The following is a 21,612-nucleotide window of genomic DNA, read 5'->3' on the forward strand; positions in this document are numbered from 1 at the left end:
CTTAGGCCAGCGTGTAGCACTTAGAGGGGGTGAGAAGAGGTCTGATGAGATGTTCTCACTGGTAACCATTATCTGATATAATTGACAAATTTGTGGAGAAAATTCTTGTTTTGTCAGTGGCCAGTTTCAGACTTCTCCAGGCCTCCCTTTCAGGAACTCTGACAGTTTAACCCTTTCTTGTTCTGAGTGACTGCCATCTGTTGCTTGGTATGTTTGGCAAGGCAGACTTGCATACTTCAGTAACAAGGACAAAAACACCCATTTACAAACTGTGATAAACACAGCGTCTGCCTCACATGAAAGGCTGTACTTGAAAAGAGGTCTCTCTCTCTCTCTCGGAACAGCCTTCCTCTTCGCTTCTGGGTAAACATCCTGAAGAACCCTCAGTTTGTCTTTGACATTAAGAAGACACCACACATAGATGGCTGTCTGTCAGTGATCGCCCAGGCATTCATGGACGCGTTTTCCCTCACAGAGCAGCAACTTGGGAAGGTAAGGCCCAGCTTTAGGATTCCCTGTACGTGTTTGTGTGAGTCTGAAGCACTGTCTTCCTTGTAAACATTCAAGGAACACACAACACCAGCTAAGAAGAAAAAGTAAATGGTGGTCACTGAACACCTGCTTTTCTATAAAACTGTTCATTTATTTCTATTTTTAATCTAGTTAAAACCTTTAGCTTTTGTTTCCTAGAAAAATCTTATATAGATGCTAATATAGATGCTATTAAACTATGAACCCAAAGGATGTAATTATTGAAATTTGCCTATGTTAATTCCGTCTGAATATACCTAAAAGCATCTATTTGATTATAACAAATTTCTTATGGGGAAGTAAATCTTGCCTGAGGTTTCAAATACCTCTATTTTGTCGTTTTATAATCAAATCAATATCATTTGTCCTATGGTGTCCTTTGCTGAGCAAAAACTCTGTAAGGCAGGAAAAGATAAAAATACAGAGGAAGCTCTCTGAAAGAGATGTTTCGGTCTTAACCCAAGTACTCCATAATAAACTGAGCAGTATCTGTGCCTAATGGGTTTAGAAATCTTTTCATGCTGCACAGTGGGTCTTTGGTGGAAGGATGTTCAACGTGCCTGGAATCAGGTGTGATGGACATGTTAAAGGCACCTGAGACTCCTGGTCTAAATCCAGACTATCGCCAGTATTTCTAGAAACCAAACTTGTGTTTGACGTTTATTTTCCTAGCACTGCCTATAGTCTCTCAAGGTAACATCCTTGGCATTATCGTCCCCTTCTCCTTCCTCCCACCTCTGCATCTAGTTGGTTACTACTCACTTCCGTCCCTCCCCTGCCAACTGCTGTCCTGGCTTCTACGGTGCCTCTTTCGCTGTGTCTCAGGCTATCTTTCTAAAACAAAACTCTGATCCTGTCAGATTCCTGCCTGAACACTGTAAATACTTCCCATTACCTCCCAGATACAATCTTCAGCGCCACGTGGCCCTTGCCCACTGGGCTTCAAGTCTCTCCTCTGGCCTCATTTTCTTCCCCAATCCATCTACCTACCTTTTATGCTACAGCTTTTAGTTTTCCCAGACTTAACCACGAGCTTGTTTTCACATCACTTTGCTCGTCCCTTTCCTGTTACCTCTGTCTAATAAAACCCTACTTATTCATTCAGCAAATGTGATTTCCTAATGTATACCAGAAAATGTATTAGACTCAGATTTAGTCTAAATATACCTGCTCTGTGAATGTTCCCCTGATGCATTTCCCATGTGCTGATTTTGACCAGTAAAGTTCTCCCTAGCATGCAATACACAGACACAGTTATCCATACTAAAAATGGCTGTTTATTGATTACTATGTTCTTGGCACAATTCAGTTCTCACAGGAACCACACAGTTAACCACTACCCTCATTTTCTAGATGAGGACTTGATGATGAGAGGTCACAAGTCTTAAGATCATACATCTAACTCTATGTCCTTTCCTTTGTGCTACACTGCTACTAATTACTGATCTCAGATTGAAAACCAGTCAGCGCCTGCCCTTTAGAAGCTTACATTCAGTGCCTACCCACAGTGCCTGGCTAAATAAAACTTGAGTGAATGATCACAAGAGTTGTAGGTTCTACTTAAACTTGTAAAGTTGACAGGTGAAAAAATCTCTCAGTCCAGGCCTCCTTCAAGCCATCAGCACATTTAAAAATGTACTGGGGCACTACCCCTACCATTAACTCACCTGTCTTCCCTGAGTAGTGATACAATAAAAATTCATATTACAGGACAAGAAAAATTTAGGCAGAACTTTCACCTGTTTGGGCCTCCTCCCTCCCCTCTAGTGTGAAGTGTGCACCCCCGTTATGCATATATCAGCCCGCTCCAATGGCAGAAGTAGCCGCTGAACTCTGAAGACCCATTTTCTTCTTCTGGCACTAGCTGTGTAACTCCTTAGAAGATAATATTCCCCTCTCAATCCTGTAAGGGGTCACAGTGACCCATCACACACTGTATATGTACATACTACTCTGGTGAACTTTATATACAATGCCAACATAGTATTTCCCTTAAAGATAGTGACTCATCAGATGATCTGGGGAGATACTGGGCTGCACATAATGGAAGCTCTTAAATACTTTATTAATGTTAATTATTAATGTTCCTACATTATTTGTATTTTGTGCATTACCAAATATATGACTGAACCTCCAATAAAAATGGTGACTAGATGACTTAAAACAATTTGACCAGATATCAATTATTGGAATAGTGTAATTCTAGATGTGGGTAGAAGCAACAGGAAGGAACCATTTCCTGGACCATGAGAGTCTAGTAAGACAGGCCGTCCAGAGGCTTTTGGCTGCTGTTAATAGGGCCTACCTTGTTCAGTAACAGCACAGTGAGTGGCCTATCAATGAAATCCTCGTCTGACCTGAGAATGGGCATTCCTGCTCATGAAATGCCTCCCCAACATTGGTGAGAATTAAGTCTGAAAGGGAGGGGATTGCAAAATAATGTTGCCCATCACCTGTTATGACACACCCTGAAAGGAATTCAGGCCAAAGATCAGGATGAGGCAGTCTGCACGCAGGTAAAAAATGGCTAGACTTTGGTTAGTAATTTTCCAGAGAAAATTTCATGAACTCAGTTTCTTGAATCTTCCCATACTTAGAAATGCACTAAAACCATTAAGATATCTGTTCCTCACAAATAGCAGTATGTGATTGATTGCACAGCCCCCTTCCCCTAAATCACATGTATGCAGGCCGCACCCCCCCTTACCTCTTCACAACAGTCCTCAGAGCTTTCTGAGAGGCTGTCTCCTAGGTCATAATCCTCAGGCTGGTTTGAATAAATTTTTCCGTCTCTTTTCTAGACTGGCTGTGATTTTTCTTTGACATGTTAATTCTGTCAAAATTATAACTTAAAAAACCTTCCCTCACATTTTAACATCAGTTAAAATTACATGAAAACATTCAAACTATCAGGGAATTTTTCCAAAATCAAGACTTCAGAGCCACCAATACTAATGACCATGCTCTTTCTTGGTAACACTGAGATTTTTATCATCTAATAAAATAGGGAAAAGCAGAAAAATCTGCCGTTGCCAATTACTTACCACGTTCATGGTTATATAAAGGGCTCAATCAGACCTACAGTCAAACCTTTTATAAGTGCCAAAATTCACTGGTGGGTGAGGATGAGAGCAAATGCTTTAATTCAGGCTTTTTACAACTATTAGTAACGAACTATGATTGAAATAAGTTCCATTGTTACAGTAACTCAAAATCATGCAAAAATAATAATTTTAGTTCTTTTATGAGAGGAAGGCAGAATATATTAGCATTTAATCTGCCTGAAAATAACAGTGACTCACCAGAACTATCTGGATAGCAGTCAGTCATTCAGTCAATAACATTTATGAAGGCCTACTGCATGAAGATGCCTTGTTACCAGGAGATAAGATTAGTAATAGTGGTGGCGGTTCAGCTACATTGGTACTGCTCTAATTTCCTGATGGTTTTTTAAACTCTTGGTGGTTGCTGCTCTTTTTTTCAGGAAGCACCAACTAATAAACTTCTCTATGCCAAGGATATCCCAACCTACAAAGAGGAAGTGAAGTCTTATTACAAAGCAATCAGGGATCTGCCTCCACTGTCATCTTCAGAGATGGAAGAATTCTTAACTCAGGAATCTAAGGTATTGCTAGAAAGTAGGACTAAGATTACGTTTGGGTGCTTAAGCCATTTCAGAATCTCTCAACAAGGCTCTCTCTCTTTAAGAAACACGAAAATGAATTTAACGAAGAAGTGGCCTTGACAGAAATCTACAAATACATCATAAAGTATTTTGATGAGGTAAGATTTTCAATAACATTTTTTAAAAAAACAGATATGGATCAGCCACCAGAATTTGGTTATAAAGCGTCCTGTAGGCCTCAGGATGGCTCTGGCATCCCACATGGCCAGAAAGGGAGACCAGGAAGCCTGTCTTGAGATGCAGGATCCTGGCACCAAGCCAGACCCTGCGTGTGGCTGCCCACCTTTGGACCAGCCATTTGATTTAATGGGGCCTATGGACACAGTTAACTTGGATGAGTAAGTAGTGGTCCTAATAATAAGGGACCTGCTTATGCTTGATTGTAATCTGCTAAAATGAAGGCTAAGCTTGTTAAATCGCCTAGATTCTGTATTCAGTAGTTAAAAGTATATTTCTAACTTAAGCAACTATTTCAATAAACCATTCTCCTTTATGATTAATTCTCCTTAATCTGGATTTTTTTCTTTGGGAATTCACACAGACACAGTCATCAGATGCGCTGTTTCCAAATATATGTTAATTCCCCCTTCCCTGATTCCCCCCACTCAGTCATGCTGGGACAGGCTATCCATGTCAATGGTGAGAATAGCTCACCAATTCCATTTTCTACTTGAAGATCAAGTGAAGCACTAAGGTAGGGTAGAGGCAATGAGTTCCTTAAACATGATAAGCATCCCTCTTTCCAGGGGTCAGGGGTTAGAAGGGAAGCACTGGGAGGGGAGGGAAGGGGAGGGGAAGGGAGGTAGACATCTCTGACCAGGATGCCCCCTGCCTGCTGCATTTAAGAAGAAATACTTGCCTGCATGTTGGCTGCCCAGGAATGCTTGCTGTGCTTGGAATGGCTGTGACATAATGCATAAAACAGGGCCTTGGAATTCTGGCCCCATATTTGTAAGCAAGTAGTTCGGTATTTCTTGCTGAGTTTCTATTTTAAGCCGAAGTGTTGTTGATCCTGTGATAATGACTTAGCAAAACAACTTGCAAAGTGAGTATGTAAATGATCGAAGAAAATCTTGGCATCTGTTTCATACAGATTTACCACTCACAGCATCAGGAATGCAAAAAAAACAGAATTGTAATGCTAAAGCCACAATATCTAAAATAACTGTTCTAATTGTCAACAGATTCTAAATAAACTAGAAAGAGAACGAGGGCTGGAAGAAGCTCAGAAACAACTCTTGCATGTAAAAGTCTTATTTGATGAAAAGAAGAAATGCAAGTGGATGTAAGCACTCTGGGGCCTGGCTTAATCTGGTAAAGTTCTTCAGATGACTTGGGAGCAAAATGGCTGCTTGAGCTACTCTGTGTTGTGAACTGAAGTTTGCACGTGGGTTCCACTTTGAGCACTTTTTTAAGAGACCAAGGCACATGCACAGCTTTCAGAAAGCGTTATCAACCACTGTGCCTGTGTGTGAACTGTGGGAACCCTTCTGTAAATAGAGCTGAAGTGGTTGTTTCAAACAGCCTCCTTGTTTACAGAGAATACAGGGCCAGTAAGCAAGGGTCAGTATTGTTTAACTACACTCTCCACTTAAGCACAATGATATAAGTGGTTTTGTTTGAAAACTACAGCTATGTAGCACTTGTGACTACACTGCACCTCTGCAGACAAGGGACATTGCTAATGATCAAAACAAACTGTGAAATGAGTCATCTGGGAACAAGGTGGGGGTGTGCGGGCACCCTCGGGGATCTGCAGCACTGAGACTTTCCCCAGTAGCTCCTGGAAAAGCTGACCGCAGAATTTGGTAGTGTGTACACTTAGCATTTGTGAGTGTGTGTGTGTGTGTGTGTGTGTTTAAACCAAAAACTAACAGTGTTGCAACATTGTTGAAAGGGCTCGTGTTTTTCAGTGGTCACCGACTGTACTCCATCAAACTCACCTCCATTTCACCAGAGAGCTCTAAAGCAAGGAGAGGGAGTAGGCTTTGTTAAACGTGACAGCATCTTATCCAAACACTTTAAAGTACCTCTCTTTTCTTCATTTTGTTTTTCCATATTAAATGTATTCAATAGTAGACATGTTGGCTATTGTTAAAAAAAAAAAAATCATTAGCTTATTTCTAAGAACTTCGATCAGAACCATCTATGGAAGAGTAACTCCGTCCCCTAATCCTACACGTCTATACTACTATCTCCTTGCTTTAGACTTCTGGTGAACCCTGTGGTTATAAATACTTGTGTGTGATTTAAAAAAATACATTTTACATTTCATGAAATTGCTGTTCACACTGGAGTATTATATATGAATATATATATATTTGAGGCCCGTGGCCTGAAAAATATTAGTATACAACTTGGTATCTTAGTCTTACTATGTACTTTTTGAAAGTATTCCTCACAAGAGAAAGAGTTAAGAATACCTGTTTTATTCATGCCTTTTTTTAAAAAAGAATTCCCTATCTAGTTATATTGTAGTCTTTTTATTGCTGATTTTTTATTCCTGAATTTTTGCTGCTCATGACCAATTTTAATACCACTGTGTTTTCCTTCTATTAAACCAGAAGTAAAAAGTTTAATTGGCAACTCTTAAACTTTCTTTGTGGCACCTTTACCCTTGGTGCTCCAAATCCCAGATCGAGGAAAGGAAAATTTTCAAGTAGCAAATAAAAGTGATCATACATTCCTTAAAATCACTTACCAACAACAATCTATGAGATAGCAGGATTTAAAAGTACATTTGTCTTAAATGAATGCAGTTCTTTTTGCTTCTCACTATCTGGTAAAGAGTGAGAGATGACACCTCAACAAACTGATCAGAGAAGATAAGCATTTATTGCCCTATAGGCACCTTCCCAATCCTGTCACTTCTGACCACTGTCCTTCCAATGGACACACCTCAAAAATCCTACCACAGAGGTTCTTTATATGAAAAGTCTTGTCCCCATCTAAGGCTGCTGCAGCCTTGATGTGAAGACATTCATAGGAGAACAGCTGGAGAGTTGAGACCCAAGGGTAGGAGAGTTGCCCAAAAGACTTCCCCTCTTTAGGGTACAGAAATGCTAAGAAATCTCAAAGGATCAGCTACAGCTTTATCTCAGTATTTAGTAAATGCTACATGAGGGTGTCCCTGTCCGGCTCTCTGGCACATGAATCCTGTGTGGAGACGTACCTCCTTTTCCAGGGACTGTGCTGCTGGGAACTTTGGGCAAGTCACTTACCTCTTTGTGCCTCAATTTCTGTATAATATTTCTAACCTACCTCACTGAGGTGGTATGAAGATTCACTAATGTATGTAGCGTGTTTGTCAATCCTCCAGTGAAAAGCACTATCTAGATCACATTTGGGATCACGTTAGCCAAACGCAGTACATGGCCAAATTAGATGTGTGCTGAAGACAATCAGTCACTGGGTCTATATTAAACAGCAACCAGAGAAACAAATGGCAAACAATTTCTATTTTCAAGTTTCTTTGCATATTTTTTTGGTGCAAGACCATTTATAAACTTTTCTTTTTTCTAACACTAGTGTCTACAGCAGCATTTAAAAACTAATTCTGTTACTTTTTTCTGTATTAGGGATTTAAAGTCTATTTCTTATTGTATACCTGATTGAAGCAGTTCTTGGAGATGAATGTTTTAAATGTCTATATCCAAAAATAAACATTTTGATGTAAATATGGACTGTTTTTGTCTTTTTCTTCCTTCAAATTTTCTAGTAATAGATTTTTTCATTCTAAGTAGCTCCAGAGAAATTATTTTTCAAGAACAAAGTGTCACTGTATATGCTTTGTAAATTAGCAGCTATATTATATAGTAAGTAAATGATGTTTAAAGAATTTAAAAGAATTCAAATTCTTCTAAATGATGTTAAGGCTATGCAATCTTACTCCTGGCCTCCACTGTCATCTTGGAATTTTGAATGTGATGACGTCTAGATAATGAACATTCCACTTAGTCCAGCAGACTTTAGCTTTGCCACGTTGACATGAAGTTATTCCAGCAGAATGCCTTTAAACGATGTTACATAAAAAAGCAAATGATGGCATACTTAGGGACACAGAGAAATAAAACATTTATAACAATTTGGTTAGATCCAAAACAGTAGGAGACAAAGTTAAATACCAACATTATTTCTAAAGGGACCCCACTGGGTTCAAGTTTTACAATGGCCCTTGTTTTGTTATACAGCCACAGGATTTAATTATTTGTACTTTGTTATTTTCTACTAATTCTAACTCAATGAAGCCAAAATTAGTGAGATCTTCTACACTGCATGGTTAAAACAAAATTAAACACAAAACAGTATAACTAGAAAAATATTTATTAAGCTTTTAATAAATTATGTGCACACAGCTTTTAGAAAAGGTAGTGCTGTGTAATATATATAGATATCTTAAGTTTTATGCTGACTTTAAATTGTCATCTTTTTTCAAGAACTAGAGGTTTGTAACTTTTACATATAGTAAACCAGAAAACGTTTCTGACTGTGTGACTGCTAAGCACCTCAAAGAAGAGGGAATGCAACATAGTCCTATTTAGGCAAAATGCCACCCCCCTAAAAAAAACTCAACAAAGTAAAATTGATCATTGAAAAACGTGATTCTCTATTTAGTTCCTTTTTATTTGTTCATTTATTTTACATTCTCAAAGGGTTGTCAATAATATTCTAAATATCTCTGACGCTGTCTTAGGGTTTCACTTATCATTACCATAACCTTAAAATCCTGACATTCATGCAACACAGCATGTAGCTAGTACCTTTTCTTGAGGCACATTCAAGTGTTTTGGCAAACAGTAATAAAGTATCTAAAATGCCACATACATTAAAACTTCAAGCTTTATTGAGTCACTGATTTCATCCCTTTTGATCTGCCTTTTCTCCAAGCAAATCATTCCCCAGGAGATCCAAGTTCCTCTAGTTGTTTCCTTTGTGTTGTTTCAAGTTCTTCTAGTCTTTTGCGAAGTAGAGAGAGTTCCCTTTGATGCTGTTCCTCCTTAAAAGCACAGAAAAAGCATTGCAAGAAAGGCTGTTAGAAAAACTGGTGGAAAAATAACCGTTAGGCAGTGGCCTCAGTGCCTCTTTTATTCAGGTCTGCAACATGTGGCAAGAAAAGGATGACCATTTCAGCAGTCTACCACCACCAGCACGGTCCAGACTACCAACAAGTCCTCCCTTTTCTCCTGCCTCAGGGTAGCCTTCAGCCAATACCCAAAGTCTGTTCTTCTCTAGGTTTAAAGTTCACCACAGAATAAATTAGATAATAGTAATGCAGGGCCCTGGTGTACTAATGTGGCAACTTTCCAACAAGACGACTTTAACAGAAGTTTATTATATAAACAAAGCACTTCATCAGAAGTACAATTCAGGGACTTACAACATTAAAAATCTTCCTTGCTTACAACATTACAAAATGTCATTGCTTATTAACAGTTCATCTTCTGAAAGTCATCTGATCAATTTGGTTCCCTCAACATCTCAGGGATTTGATAAAGTAAAACTCACTCAAGTTTTGGAAACAGACAGATCTAGGTATGAAACTCAGCTCTCAGTTATGACCTTGAGCAAGTCACTTCACCTCTCTGACTCAGCTTCCTCATCTGCAAACTGGGAATACAAATATCTCCCCTCAAAGCATTTTTCATTAGGATTAAATATTGTTCGGAAAGCACATAGTACAGTACCTTTGCATAAATGCTGGTAATAATCAGAATTGTATGAGTGACCTACAAACTCAACAGTCTACTCAAAGACTTTATCAGTTTCTTCCTTTCAGGTGCCTAGTAGGAGACTTTACTCCTAGCAGCATCATTGAAGGATAGATTCAAATCCACTGTGCCTTTCAGCAATTTTTCTGGTAAAGATTTAGGTTTTTTAAGTATTTAAACATAAAACTTACAGAAGTATCTATCTAACTTTTTTCTCCTAAAATAAATGCCCATACCTGCATGTGAGGAGGAAAGGACAATTCCATGCCTGGAATCACAGTTGATGACTGAAGACTAACAGGATTGATGGATGCTGATGGAGGCATATTAGGAACCAAAATTAAACTTCGAAATTCATTATGTCTTCTCTGTATATCCTTTAGTCTTTTTTGAAGCCTTGTATACTCTTCAAATGGAACATTTTGTCTTAAAAAGGAAAAGCATTTCTGTTGCTTAATACAGTTATATTCTGTTGAAGAACAGTATGAGTCACAGAACATAATTGGGAGGGAAGGATTTTTAAGATTCACCGATATATAATACTTAAAATTGGAGAAGGAAATGGCAACACATAAAGTGCGGTTTACCTAGGAAGAGAAACAGAAGCATGACATGGCATCTTAGTTATATGTGTTACTGTTGGCCCTGTAGGCTGTCAACTTAAAGTTTATTTGACAATTAGTCAGAGATTAAAAACATTTTGATATTTTTACTTTAATTCTACTCCCCCAACCCATGAATCTTGAAACTAAAAGGACTCCTCAAAAAAAAAATTAAAAAAGGTGCCTTATTTTACTTCAGGAATCAAACAGAAATAGAGAAAATACCAGGTTGAATATTATGAATTTTGTAGGTGAAATATGGTCTGCTGCTGCTAAGTCGCTTCAGCAGTGTCTGACTCTGTGCGACCCCATAGATGGCAGCCCGCCAGGCTCCCCCGTCCCTGGGATTCTCCAGGCAAGAACACTGGAGTAGGTTGCCATTTCCTTCTCCAATGCATGAAAATGAAAAGTGAAAGTGAAGTCGCTCAGTCGTGTCCGACTCTTAGCAACCCTATGGACTGCAGCCTACCAGGCTCCTCCATCCATGGGATTTTCCAGGCAAGAGTACTGGAGTAGGTGCCATTGCCTTCTCCAAACTATGGTCAAACACAGCTAATTAATTTTGTCCTATTTTTTAATGTACCTAATGACAAAGGTCAAACTACCTAACTTAAGGGAAAATGACATGGATTAAAAAAACCTTTTCAGGCCTTCACAGTTCACCACTTTTTTAGACATTAATTTCCTAATAATCACAAGTAATCAAATATAGTTTCAAAACCATTTAAAGTTCTAGGTGATCTGTGCCATAGCTGCCCACTCTTGAATTGATAACACTTCCTCCACAACCATTAATTTTGAAATAAGTTGAATTTTGTTTTAGAATGAATGTAGTGGCTTCTCACTTTGGAACAGAGAGTATTTGTAAAACTGGCATTTATTCCACAGTCTGGAAACCTCCTGGATGTTCTAAAAAAAAAAAAAAAGAAAAAAACCACCACACACAACTGTTCACATTTTAGTACTAATTATACCCAAGAAGACCAGTACACATTGTAAAGCATCACTGCTTGATATACAGGCAACTTCCATTACAGAAAAGTCTGATACTGTCTAAATGCTGAAAGTGAAGTCGCTCAGTCATGTCTGACTCTTTGCAACCCCATGGACTGTAGCCCAGCAGGCTCCTCCATCCATGGGATTCTCCAGGCAGGAATACTGGAGTGGGGTGCCATTTCCTTCTCCACAATGCTGAAGACTTCTACTAATTAGCTGACTTTGAAAAGATTTTATTAACTTAAATCACAGGGGTCATACAATGCCACTACTACTAAATTAAAATGGTAAATCTCTGCTCAAAACTGCTAATGATGCAGATTATTAGTTGTGCTTGGATATAAATAAAAACCAGAAACTACCGCCCAATAATATTTTCCACACCAAAACAGTAAAAAACTGAGCCTTGACTCAAAGTTGTCAATTTGAGACAACTTGTTGAGTTGTCAATTTGACAACTCAAAGTTGTCAAAGTGGCCACAATTTCGAACTTGTAATCACTAAACGGTCTTGTCTCAGCAGCAAGGATTTACACCACTCCTGGCTACCAAAGCCAGGGACTGACCTTTCCGTCAGTCCCAACCATACAAAACAGAAAAGCATATGTTAAAGACCTTTTGGTTTGAAGAAACATTCAACCAAAAAAAAAAATGAATGAGGAGTCTAATGAAGTTTTAGGATTGTTTTCAATTTATATTTTAAAAGCAACCCAAGTACATTATACTCAGAAACAAAGTTCTATAACATCAAAATACCACATGGGGCATATATACAAACAAACATATTACCTATTTAACACCTGATTTTCTGTTTCCAATTCTTCTCTCTTTGCCTCTAAGATTTCTACCTTTTCCTGCAGTCTCTTTAATTTGTTTTCATGAAGAGATTTTCTCTAAAAAAAGAGAGAAACAATTAATACGAACAAGTATGGTAATATGTACTCTCCTATTTGAACAAAGCTATATAGTGAATATTTTACTCGACCAAAAAAATTTTACTTAGAGATAAGTATTTTCAGTGAATAATCAGAGCAAAGATCACTGGATACAATGCTTATTGAGAATTGCAAAGATAATAATGCACAGATCTAGCTCATACCCTCAAAGTAACAAACAGAACTATTATAAATGCCAAACCAGAAAATTAGCATCAATAAGGAAACTGCGCAGATAGAAATTCTAAGAAGGGAAGAAGTCAAATTTTACTAATGAGTTTGCCTGTCACCTGATAATCATGAGCTCTTCATTCTCCCAGAAGATATCCTGGGTTTAAAATAACTATAAATTTAAAATTAAAAGCAAGTTTGCAATTGATAAATCACTACCAAAGTAGTAAATTAAAGGATCAGACAGCTAAGACTGATTATGGATGCATCTCAGTTTGAAAGCATGCCTTTCTAAATGGAAAAATTTTCTAATAATATGGAAAAATCTATGTATAATGCAAAACAAGTAAATGAAAAAGGTAATACCTTTTTAATTTTATAAAAAGTTTGCCTTTAAGAAAAAACAGAAAAACACCTATAAATGCTGATACTCATTTAGTAGCTATAGACCTTTTAGGTTTTTGGTTTCTAACTCTTTACTAAAGGATAACAGGCTTACTGAAGAATGAGTAGAATATAAATGTATAGAATGTAAACCCACAAAGCAAACACTGGTGTCATCTCACAGGTCAAGAGCACGGGCATACCAAAAGGGCCCCTACCCTTCCCTCCTTTCAATCTCTACTCTCCCTGTCCTCTGAAAACATAACCAACTAATCTACTTCTCAAGCTGCAGTTTAGTTTTGCCTGTTTTTGAACTTCATGCAAACAGAATCATAGCGCACATTCTTTTACAGATGGCTTTTTTCTTTGACTCAATACTGGGACATTTATTCATGGTATTGCTTACAGGCAGAGTTCACTTACTGCCTACCCTGGCACTAAAACCACGTTTCCGTCCTTTATTAGCCAAGTATATATTTATGTATCAACAGGTGATTCGGGACTCTATTCACCCACACACATCAAAGAAATCATACAGTGTACATACTTCCATCTCTCGATTTTTTGTTGTTCAACATTTCATCTCTATGATTAAGTTATGTTTATTGCACAGTTCTCTATTGTTATCCCATTATCCATTTTACAAATACCTCATATTTTATCCATTCTCCTCTTGATAACAATTTGAATTGTTTCTAGTTTGAAGCTGCTACGAATAAAGTTTTTATGAACACTGCTGAATACGCTTTTGGTAGACATATGTCCTCATTTCTCTTTGCGTACATATTCAGGAATGAGTCATACAGAATATGTATGTTTTAACTTTAATAAACTGGCAGTTTTCTAAAGTGGTTCTAACAAATTATTAATCACATCTTGTGTGCATGCGTAGCTGTGTCTGACTATGTGACCCCATGGACTGTGTAGCCCACCAGGCTCCCCTATCCATGGGATTTTCCAGACAAGAATACTGGAGTGGGTTGCCATGCCATTCTCCAGGGGATCTTCCTGACCCAGGCACTGAACCCAGGTCTCCTGCATTGTAGGTGGATTCTTTACCATTTGAGCCATCAGGAAAGCCTAGTCATCACCTGCCCACCAGCAATATATGAGAGTTCTAACTGCTCTGCATCCTTACCAACACTTGGTATGGTTAGTCTTTTAAAATTTTAGCTGCTCTGGTGGAATAGAATAATATGTCACTGTACCTTTAATTTGCATTTTCCTGTTGTCTAATGAGGGTGAGTATCTTTTTTATGCATACTGGCCATCTGGATATCCTTTTTTAATGAAATGTTTGTCCTAGTCTTTTCCCTGTTTAAGAAAATATTTTGAGTAATCTGTTTATTTGTAGGAATTCTTTACATATTCAGAATATGAATACTTTGTCAGATATATGTGTGGCAGATTGACCTCCCAGCGTGTGGTAATATTTTTTCTCTTAAGAGTGTCATTTTATTTTAAAAAAAAGTGACACTTTAATGTCTTTATCAATTATATCTCTTAGGACTAGTTCTTTTTTTAATGTCCTGTTTCAGAAATCTTTACTTATCCCAAGATCTGTAAGATTTTCTCCTCAGGCTTCTTTCTAGCAGTTTTGTTTTTTTACCCTCACATTTGGGTCTGTGGTTCATTTTTATCTAATTAGGTTGGGTTAAGGATAACCAATTGACCCCACATCCTTTAAGTCCTCCAGCTTTGTTGTTCTTCAAGATTGCCTTGGTTGTTCTGGTCCTTTGTACTTTCATATGAATTTTAGAATCTACTTTCCAGTTTCCACAAGGAAAACTACTTAAATTTTGATTAGAATTGCATTTAATTGGTAGGTCAGTTTGGGAAGAACTGACATCTTAATAATATTGAGTTTTTCAAATCAACTATGGTATAGTTTCCTTTAGCTAAGGCTTTAGTTTTTCTTAGCAATATTTGTAGTTTTCAGTGTAGTCCTGCATATCTTTCATTAGATTTGTTCCTAAGTATTTTGTATTTCTTATGCTAATGTAAATGGATTTAAATATTTTATTTTCTGTTTGTTGTCTATGTAAAGAACTGAACATCACAGAAATGCAAGTAAAAACCACAATGAGATATCACAACTGTTAGAATGGATATTCTCAGACAAGAAACAAGTGTTGGTGAGAATGTGGAAAAAAGGGAACCCTCCTGCACTACTGGTAGGATTGTGCAGCCACTATGCAAATTAATGCAGCCACTACAGAAAATAGTGGGCTTCCCAGGTGGCTCAGTGGTAAAGAATCTGTTTGCCAATGCAGCAAGCACAGGAGACCCAAGTTTGATCCCTGGCTTGAAAGATTCCTGGAGTAAGAAATGGCAAACCGTTCCAGTATTCTTGCCCAGAAAATTCCATGGACAGAGGAGCCTGGTGGGCTATCTAGTGCATGGGGTTACAAAGAGTCTGACACAACTTAGCAACTAGCATGCACACATGGAAAATAGTATGGAGATTCCTCAAAAAATCAAAAGTAGAACTACCAGTAATTCCACTTCTGGATATTTATCTGAGAAAAACAAAAATACTAACTTGAAAAGGCATATGCACCCCACGTTCACTGAAGCATTACTTACAATAGCCAAGACATGGAAGCAAGTGTCCATCAATGGATAAATGGATAAAGAAAATGTGGTACACACACATTAGAATATGGTTCAGCCATTATAAAGAAAATCTTGCCATCTGCAACAACATGGATGGATCTTGAGGACATTTTGCTAAGTATAATAAACTAGACTGAGAAAAACTACCACGTAATCTCACTTATATGTGTAATCTTTAAAATAAAATAAGCTCAAAGATATAGTGAACAGATGGGCAGTTGCCAAAGGCAGGGGTTGAGGGATGGGTGAAGTGGGTGAAGGAGATCAAAAGGTACAAACTTCCAGTTAAAAAATAAGTAAGTCCTATGGAGGTAATGTACAGCATGGTGATTATAGTTAATAACACTGCATTGCAGATTTGAAAGCTGCTAAGAGATTAATTTATTGACAGACTGTGGTCCACTAGAGAAGGGAATGGCAAGCCACTTCAGTATTCTTGCCTTGAGAACCCCATGAACAGTAGGAAAAGGCAAAATGATAGGATACCAAAAGAGGAACTTCCCAGGTCATTAGGTGCCCAATATGCTACTGGAGATCAGTGGAGAAATAACTCCAGAAACAATGAAGGGATGGAGCCAAAGCAAAAACAATACACAGTTGTGGATGTGACTGGTGATAGAAGCAAGATCCGATACTGTAAAGAGCAATATTGCATAGGAACCTGGAATGTCAGGTCCATGAATCAAGGCAAACTGGAAGTGGTCAAACGAGAGATGGCAAGGGTGAAGGTCAACATTCTAGGAATCAGCAAACTAAAATGGACTGGAATGGGTGAATTTAACTCAGATGACCATTACATCTACTACTGCGGGCAGGAATCCCTCAGAAGAAATGGAGTAGCCATCATGGTCAACAAGAGTCCGAAATGCAGTACTTGGATGCAATCTCAAAAACGACAGAATGATCTCTGTTCGTCTCCAAGGCAAACCATTCAATGTCACAGTTATCCAAGTCTATGCCCCAACCAGTAACGCTGAAGAAACTGAAGTTGAACGGTTTTATGAAGACCTACAAGACCTTTTAGAACTAACACCCAAAAGAGATGTCCTTTTCATTATAGGGGACTGGAATGCAAAAGTAGGAAGTCAAGAAACACCTGGAGTAACAGGCAAATTTGGCCTTGGAATGCGGAATGAAGCAGGGCAAAGACTAATAGAGTTTTGCCAAGAAAATGCACTGGTCATAGCAAACACCCTCTTCCAACAACACAAGAGAAGACTCTACACATGGACATCACCAGATGGTCAACACCAAAATCAGATTGATTATATTCTTTGCAGCCAAAGATGGAGAAGCTCTATACAGTCAACAAAAACAAGACCGGGAGCTGACTGTGGCTCAGATCATGAACTCCTTATTGCCAAATTCAGACTTAAATTCAAGAAAGTAGGGAAAACTGCTAGACCATTCAGGTATGACCTAAATCAAATCCCTTATGATTACACAGTGGAAGTGAGAAATAGATTTAAGGGTCTAGATCTGATAGATAGAGCGCCTGATGAACTATGGAATGAGGTTCGTGACATTGTACAGGAGATAGGGATCAAGACCATCCCCATGGAAAAGAAATGCAAAAAGCAAAATGGCTGTCTGCGGAGGCCTTACAAACAGCTGTGAAAAGAAGAGAGGCGAAAAGCAAAGGAGAAAAGGAAAGATATAAGCACCTGAATGCAGAGACCCAAAGAATAGCAAGAAGAGATAAGAAAGCCTTCTTCAGTGATCAGTGCAAAGAAATAGAGGAAAACAACAGAATGGGAAAGACTAGAGATCTCTTCAAGAAAATTAGAGATACCAAGGGAACATTTCATGCAAAGATGGGCTCGATAAAGGACAGAAATGGTATGGACCTAACAGAAGCAGAAGATATTAAGAAGAGGTGGCAAGAATACACAGAAGAACTGTACAAAAAAGATCTTCACGACCCAGATAATCATGATGATATGATCACTAATCTAGAGCCAGACATCTTGGATGGTGAAGTCAAGTGGGCCTTAGAAACCATCACTACGAACAAAGCTAGTGGAGGTGATGGAATTCCAGTTGAACTGTTTCAAATCCTGAAAGACGATGCTGTGAAAGTGCTGCACTCAATATGCCAGCAAGTTTGGAAAACTCAGCAGTGGCCACAGGACTGGAAAAGGTCAGTTTTCATTCCAATCCCAAAGAAAGGCAACACCAAAGAATGCTCAAACTACCGCACAATTGCACTCATCTCACATGCTAGTAAAGTAATGCTCAAAATTCTCCAAGCCAGACTTCAGCGATACGTGAACTGTGAACTCCCAGATGTTCAAGCTGGTTTTAGAAAAGGCAGAGGAACCAGAGATCAAATTGCCAACATCCGCTGGATCATGGCAAAAGCAAGAGAGTTCCAGAAAAACATCTATTTCTGCTTTATTGACTATGCCAAAGCCTTTGACTGTGTGGATCACAATAAGCTGTGGAAAATTCTGAAAGAGACGGGAATACCAGACCACCTAACCTGCCTCTTGAGAAATCTGTATGCAGGTCAGGAAGCAACAGTTAGAACTGGACATGGAACAACAGACTGGTTCCAAATAGGAAAAGCAGTACATCAAGGCTGTATATTGTCACCCTGCTTATTTAACTTATATGCAGAGTACATCATGAGAAACACTGGACTGGAAGAAACAGAAGCTGGAATCAAGATTGCCGGGAGAAATATCAATAACCTCAGATATGCAGATGACACCACCCTTATGGCAGAAAGTGAAGAGGAACTAAAAGCCTCTTGATGAAAGTGAAAGAGGAGACTGAAAAAGTTGGCTTACAGCTCAACATTCAGAAAACGAAGATCATGGCATCTGGTCCCATCACTTCATGGGAAATAGATGGGGAAACAGTGGAAACAGTGTCAGACTTTCGTTTTTTGGGGGTTCCAAAATCACTGCAGATGGTGACTGCAGCCATGAAATTAAAAGACGCTTACTCCTTGGAAGAAAAGTTATGCCCAACCTAGATAGTATATTCAAAAGCAGAGACATTACTTTGCCGACTAAGGTCCGTCTAGTCAAGGCTATGGTTTTTCCAGTGGTCATGTATGGATGTGAGAGTTGGACTGTGAAGAGGGCTGAGTGCTGAAGAATTGATGCTTTTGAACTGTGGTGTTGGAGAAGACTCTTGAGGGTCCCTTGGACTGCATGGAGATCCAACCAGTCCATTCTAAAGGAGATTAGCCTTGGGATTTCTTTGGAAGGAATGATGCTAAAGCTGAAACTCCAGTACTTTGGCCACCTCATGCGAAGAGTTGACTCACTGGAAAAGACTCTGATGCTGGGAGGGATTGTGGGCAGGAGGAGAAGGGGACGACAGAGGATGAGATGGCCGGATGGCATCACGGACTCGATGGATGTGAGTCTGAGTGAACTCCGGGAGATGGTGATGGACAGGGAGGCCTGGCGTGCTGCGATTCATGGGGTCGCGAAGAGTTGACACGACTGAGTGACTGAACTGAACTGAACTGAAGAGACTTATCTTAAAAGTTCTCATCACAAGAAAAACAATTCTGTAGCTATGTATGGTGATGGATGTTAACTATTAACTAGACTTACTGTGGTAATAATTTTATTATACAAGTATCAAATTTTCTCTATGGAAGGTTTTAAATTAAGGATTCCATTTCCCTTATAGATACAGGACTATTTAGATTTCCTAATTTTTGTTAGTTTTATTGAGATGTTCAAGGAATTTGTCCACTAAATTGCAATATTAACATAGTTATTTTTATAATATTCTGTTTTAATATCTGTAAGATGTTTAGTGTTATCCCCCTTTCATTAGGATTGAACCTGGGTCTCCTGCATTGCAGGCAGATTCTTTACCGTCTGAGCTACCAGGGCCCATTATATTGTCCATTCGTGTTTATTTACTTATCTACCTATGAGGAGTCTGGGGAGAATCAATTTTATCACCATCTTTTCAGATTGATCAGCCTTGGCAAGTTAAATTTTCTCTATTGTATATTTTCTCTTCATTGATTTCTGCTAAATCTACCCACAGAGTTCATAATTCAGTTAATTCAGTGTTTTTTAGTTCTCAACTTGCCATTTAAAAAAATGTCTTCTAGTTTTCTGGTCCAATTCTCAAGCACTTATTCTGGAGCATACACAACATGGTACTTTTAAAGTCTGTGTCTGATAACTCCATTACTTGGATCCCCTGTGGGGGGGGGGGGGTTGCTTACATTGGTTGTTACTTCTCTTGATTTTCAGTGTTATTTCCTCATGCAGCTATTTTTAAACCATTATTAATAGAAACTTGTTAAAACTGATGAACCCGTATTGATACATTATTATTAACTGAGGTCCGCAGTTTTCACTGTCATCCTCTGTGTTGCTCAGTTCTGTGGTTCCATCCCATGCATAATGTCATGTATCCACTACTGTGTGTTAACTGTTCAGTCATGTCCACTGCTGTAGCATCACACACACACAGTTTCACTGCCATAAAAATTCCTTGTGCTCTACCTGTTTATCCCTACTCCCTCACCTCACAGTCTGGCAACCATTGATATTTTTCCTGTTTCCATAGTTTTGCCTTTTCTAGAATGTCATGTATTTGAAATCACATAGCAAACAGTCTTTTCAGACCAGCTCTTTTCATTTAGTAACATGCATTTAAGGTTCCTCCATATCTCTGCATGGCTTAATTGCTCATTTCCTTTTTATCACTGAATAATATTCTCTTGTGTGGATATAGCAAAGTTTTTTTTAACCATGCACCTACTTAAGGACGTATTTCTTGCTTCCAACTTTTGGCAATAATGAACAAAGCTGCTATAAATGTTTGTGCATAGTGTTGTGCGTGTGCGTGTGTGAACGTAAGTCTTCAACTTGTTTGAATAAATACTTAGGAGTGTGATTGCTGGACTGTATGGCCAGACTATTTCAGCTTTGTAAGAAACTGCCAAAGTATCTTCCAAAATGGCTGTATAGTTTTACAATCCCACCAGTAAAAAAGTCCCTATTGTTCCATATCCTTACCAGCAGTTGATACTGTGTTTTGAATTTTAGTCATTCCAATAAATGTGCAGTGATGTCTATGTTTATTTTTGATTTAGGGATAGATATTATAATTTAAAAACTGAGGAAGTAACTTGAAGCCTACAATGTTAGTTTCCCTTAGAAAAGATTTATACTTGTTTCTGGCAGGCAGCTAGGAACACTAACAAATAGGGGTTAATTTAATCTAGTTATAAGGACAGATTATCTGAAGTTGTGCTTCAATACCTGCAAGGACCAAGCTATTTTCAGTTCACTCTTAGTCCAAGGGTATATTCCTTCACAATGTCAACCCAAAGCACTAGTGGACTCAGACCTGAGACCCTCTCTCTAGCAGATTCTGAACTCTGATTTTTGTTCCCCTATGAGGGTGTCAAAAGCTCTGCTTCACTCTTCAGCTCTCTCTTCTAGAACTGGCAGTCTCCTCTAAGGGAAAAGCAGCCAAATGCCGTGCTCACCTCTCTAGGTTTCTCTCTCTCCAGGACCTTGGCCTCTTTAATTCTTCACTGCCCTTCATGGGGATATTTTTAAAAACATTTTGTCTGCTTCTTCTAGTTCTCATGTGGAGAGCTGATCCACATATTTCCTAGTCTGTTATTATCAAAAGCATATGCTCCTTTTAGGTATTTTAGTTCAACTATCAGCAGACATTTTAAAGATGGAAATGCTTAATACTTCATTATTATATGATTATATAAAACTTTAATCTTAAAATCTAGTTATATTTCTCCATTTTTACTGCTCATTTAAACTAGCAATTTTTCACTTTCACCAAATCTTAACCAAGTATGTATATTTATATACACACACATATACAGAGTACCCACTTAATTGGGCCCTATTTTAATCATAGGAATACAAACTGTAGGGATTTCTGAGGGAACTCCAATCAATAAGGACAAAAAACATGAGAAAAGGCTTTTTAGAAAGGATAAGAATTGAATAAGAAGAATCTGTAATTCTA

At 38.4% G+C, this 21,612-nt stretch overlaps 2 protein-coding genes across 6 annotated transcripts in view; one reads left to right on the plus strand and one right to left on the minus strand.

The window, feature by feature from the left end:
- Nucleotides 1–7,893, plus strand: part of PLXNC1 (plexin C1) — a 155,442-nt gene extending 147,549 nt beyond the window's left edge. Inside the window, exons 28-31 of one of the 2 annotated variants that reach the window (XM_015094600.3) lie at nucleotides 345–492; nucleotides 4,016–4,156; nucleotides 4,240–4,314; nucleotides 5,401–7,893. In XM_015094600.3, coding sequence (XP_014950086.3) covers nucleotides 345–492; nucleotides 4,016–4,156; nucleotides 4,240–4,314; nucleotides 5,401–5,505 — 469 coding nt within the window. In that variant the 3' untranslated portion in view covers nucleotides 5,506–7,893. Of the gene's footprint in view, nucleotides 1–344; nucleotides 493–4,015; nucleotides 4,157–4,239 lie in introns of both variants that reach the window. The other variant, XM_060412507.1, reaches the window with a different exon arrangement.
- A 925-nt stretch (nucleotides 7,894–8,818) lies between these two features.
- CEP83 (centrosomal protein 83) overlaps nucleotides 8,819–21,612 on the minus strand; it is a 141,343-nt gene continuing 128,549 nt past the window's right edge. For 3 of the 4 annotated variants that reach the window (XM_012174112.5, XM_004006260.6, XM_042246606.2), the window contains 3 exons: nucleotides 12,311–12,414; nucleotides 10,161–10,350; nucleotides 8,819–9,212 (listed from right to left, as the gene is read on the minus strand). In XM_012174112.5, coding sequence (XP_012029502.2) covers nucleotides 9,108–9,212; nucleotides 10,161–10,350; nucleotides 12,311–12,414 — 399 coding nt within the window. In that variant the 3' untranslated portion in view covers nucleotides 8,819–9,107. Of the gene's footprint in view, nucleotides 9,213–10,160; nucleotides 10,351–12,310; nucleotides 12,415–21,612 lie in introns of those variants that run through there. The other variant, XR_009599883.1, reaches the window with a different exon arrangement.

The sequence above is a fragment of the Ovis aries genome, chromosome 3 (assembly GCF_016772045.2).
Source record: "Ovis aries strain OAR_USU_Benz2616 breed Rambouillet chromosome 3, ARS-UI_Ramb_v3.0, whole genome shotgun sequence".
Taxonomy (NCBI): Eukaryota; Metazoa; Chordata; class Mammalia; order Artiodactyla; family Bovidae; genus Ovis; species Ovis aries.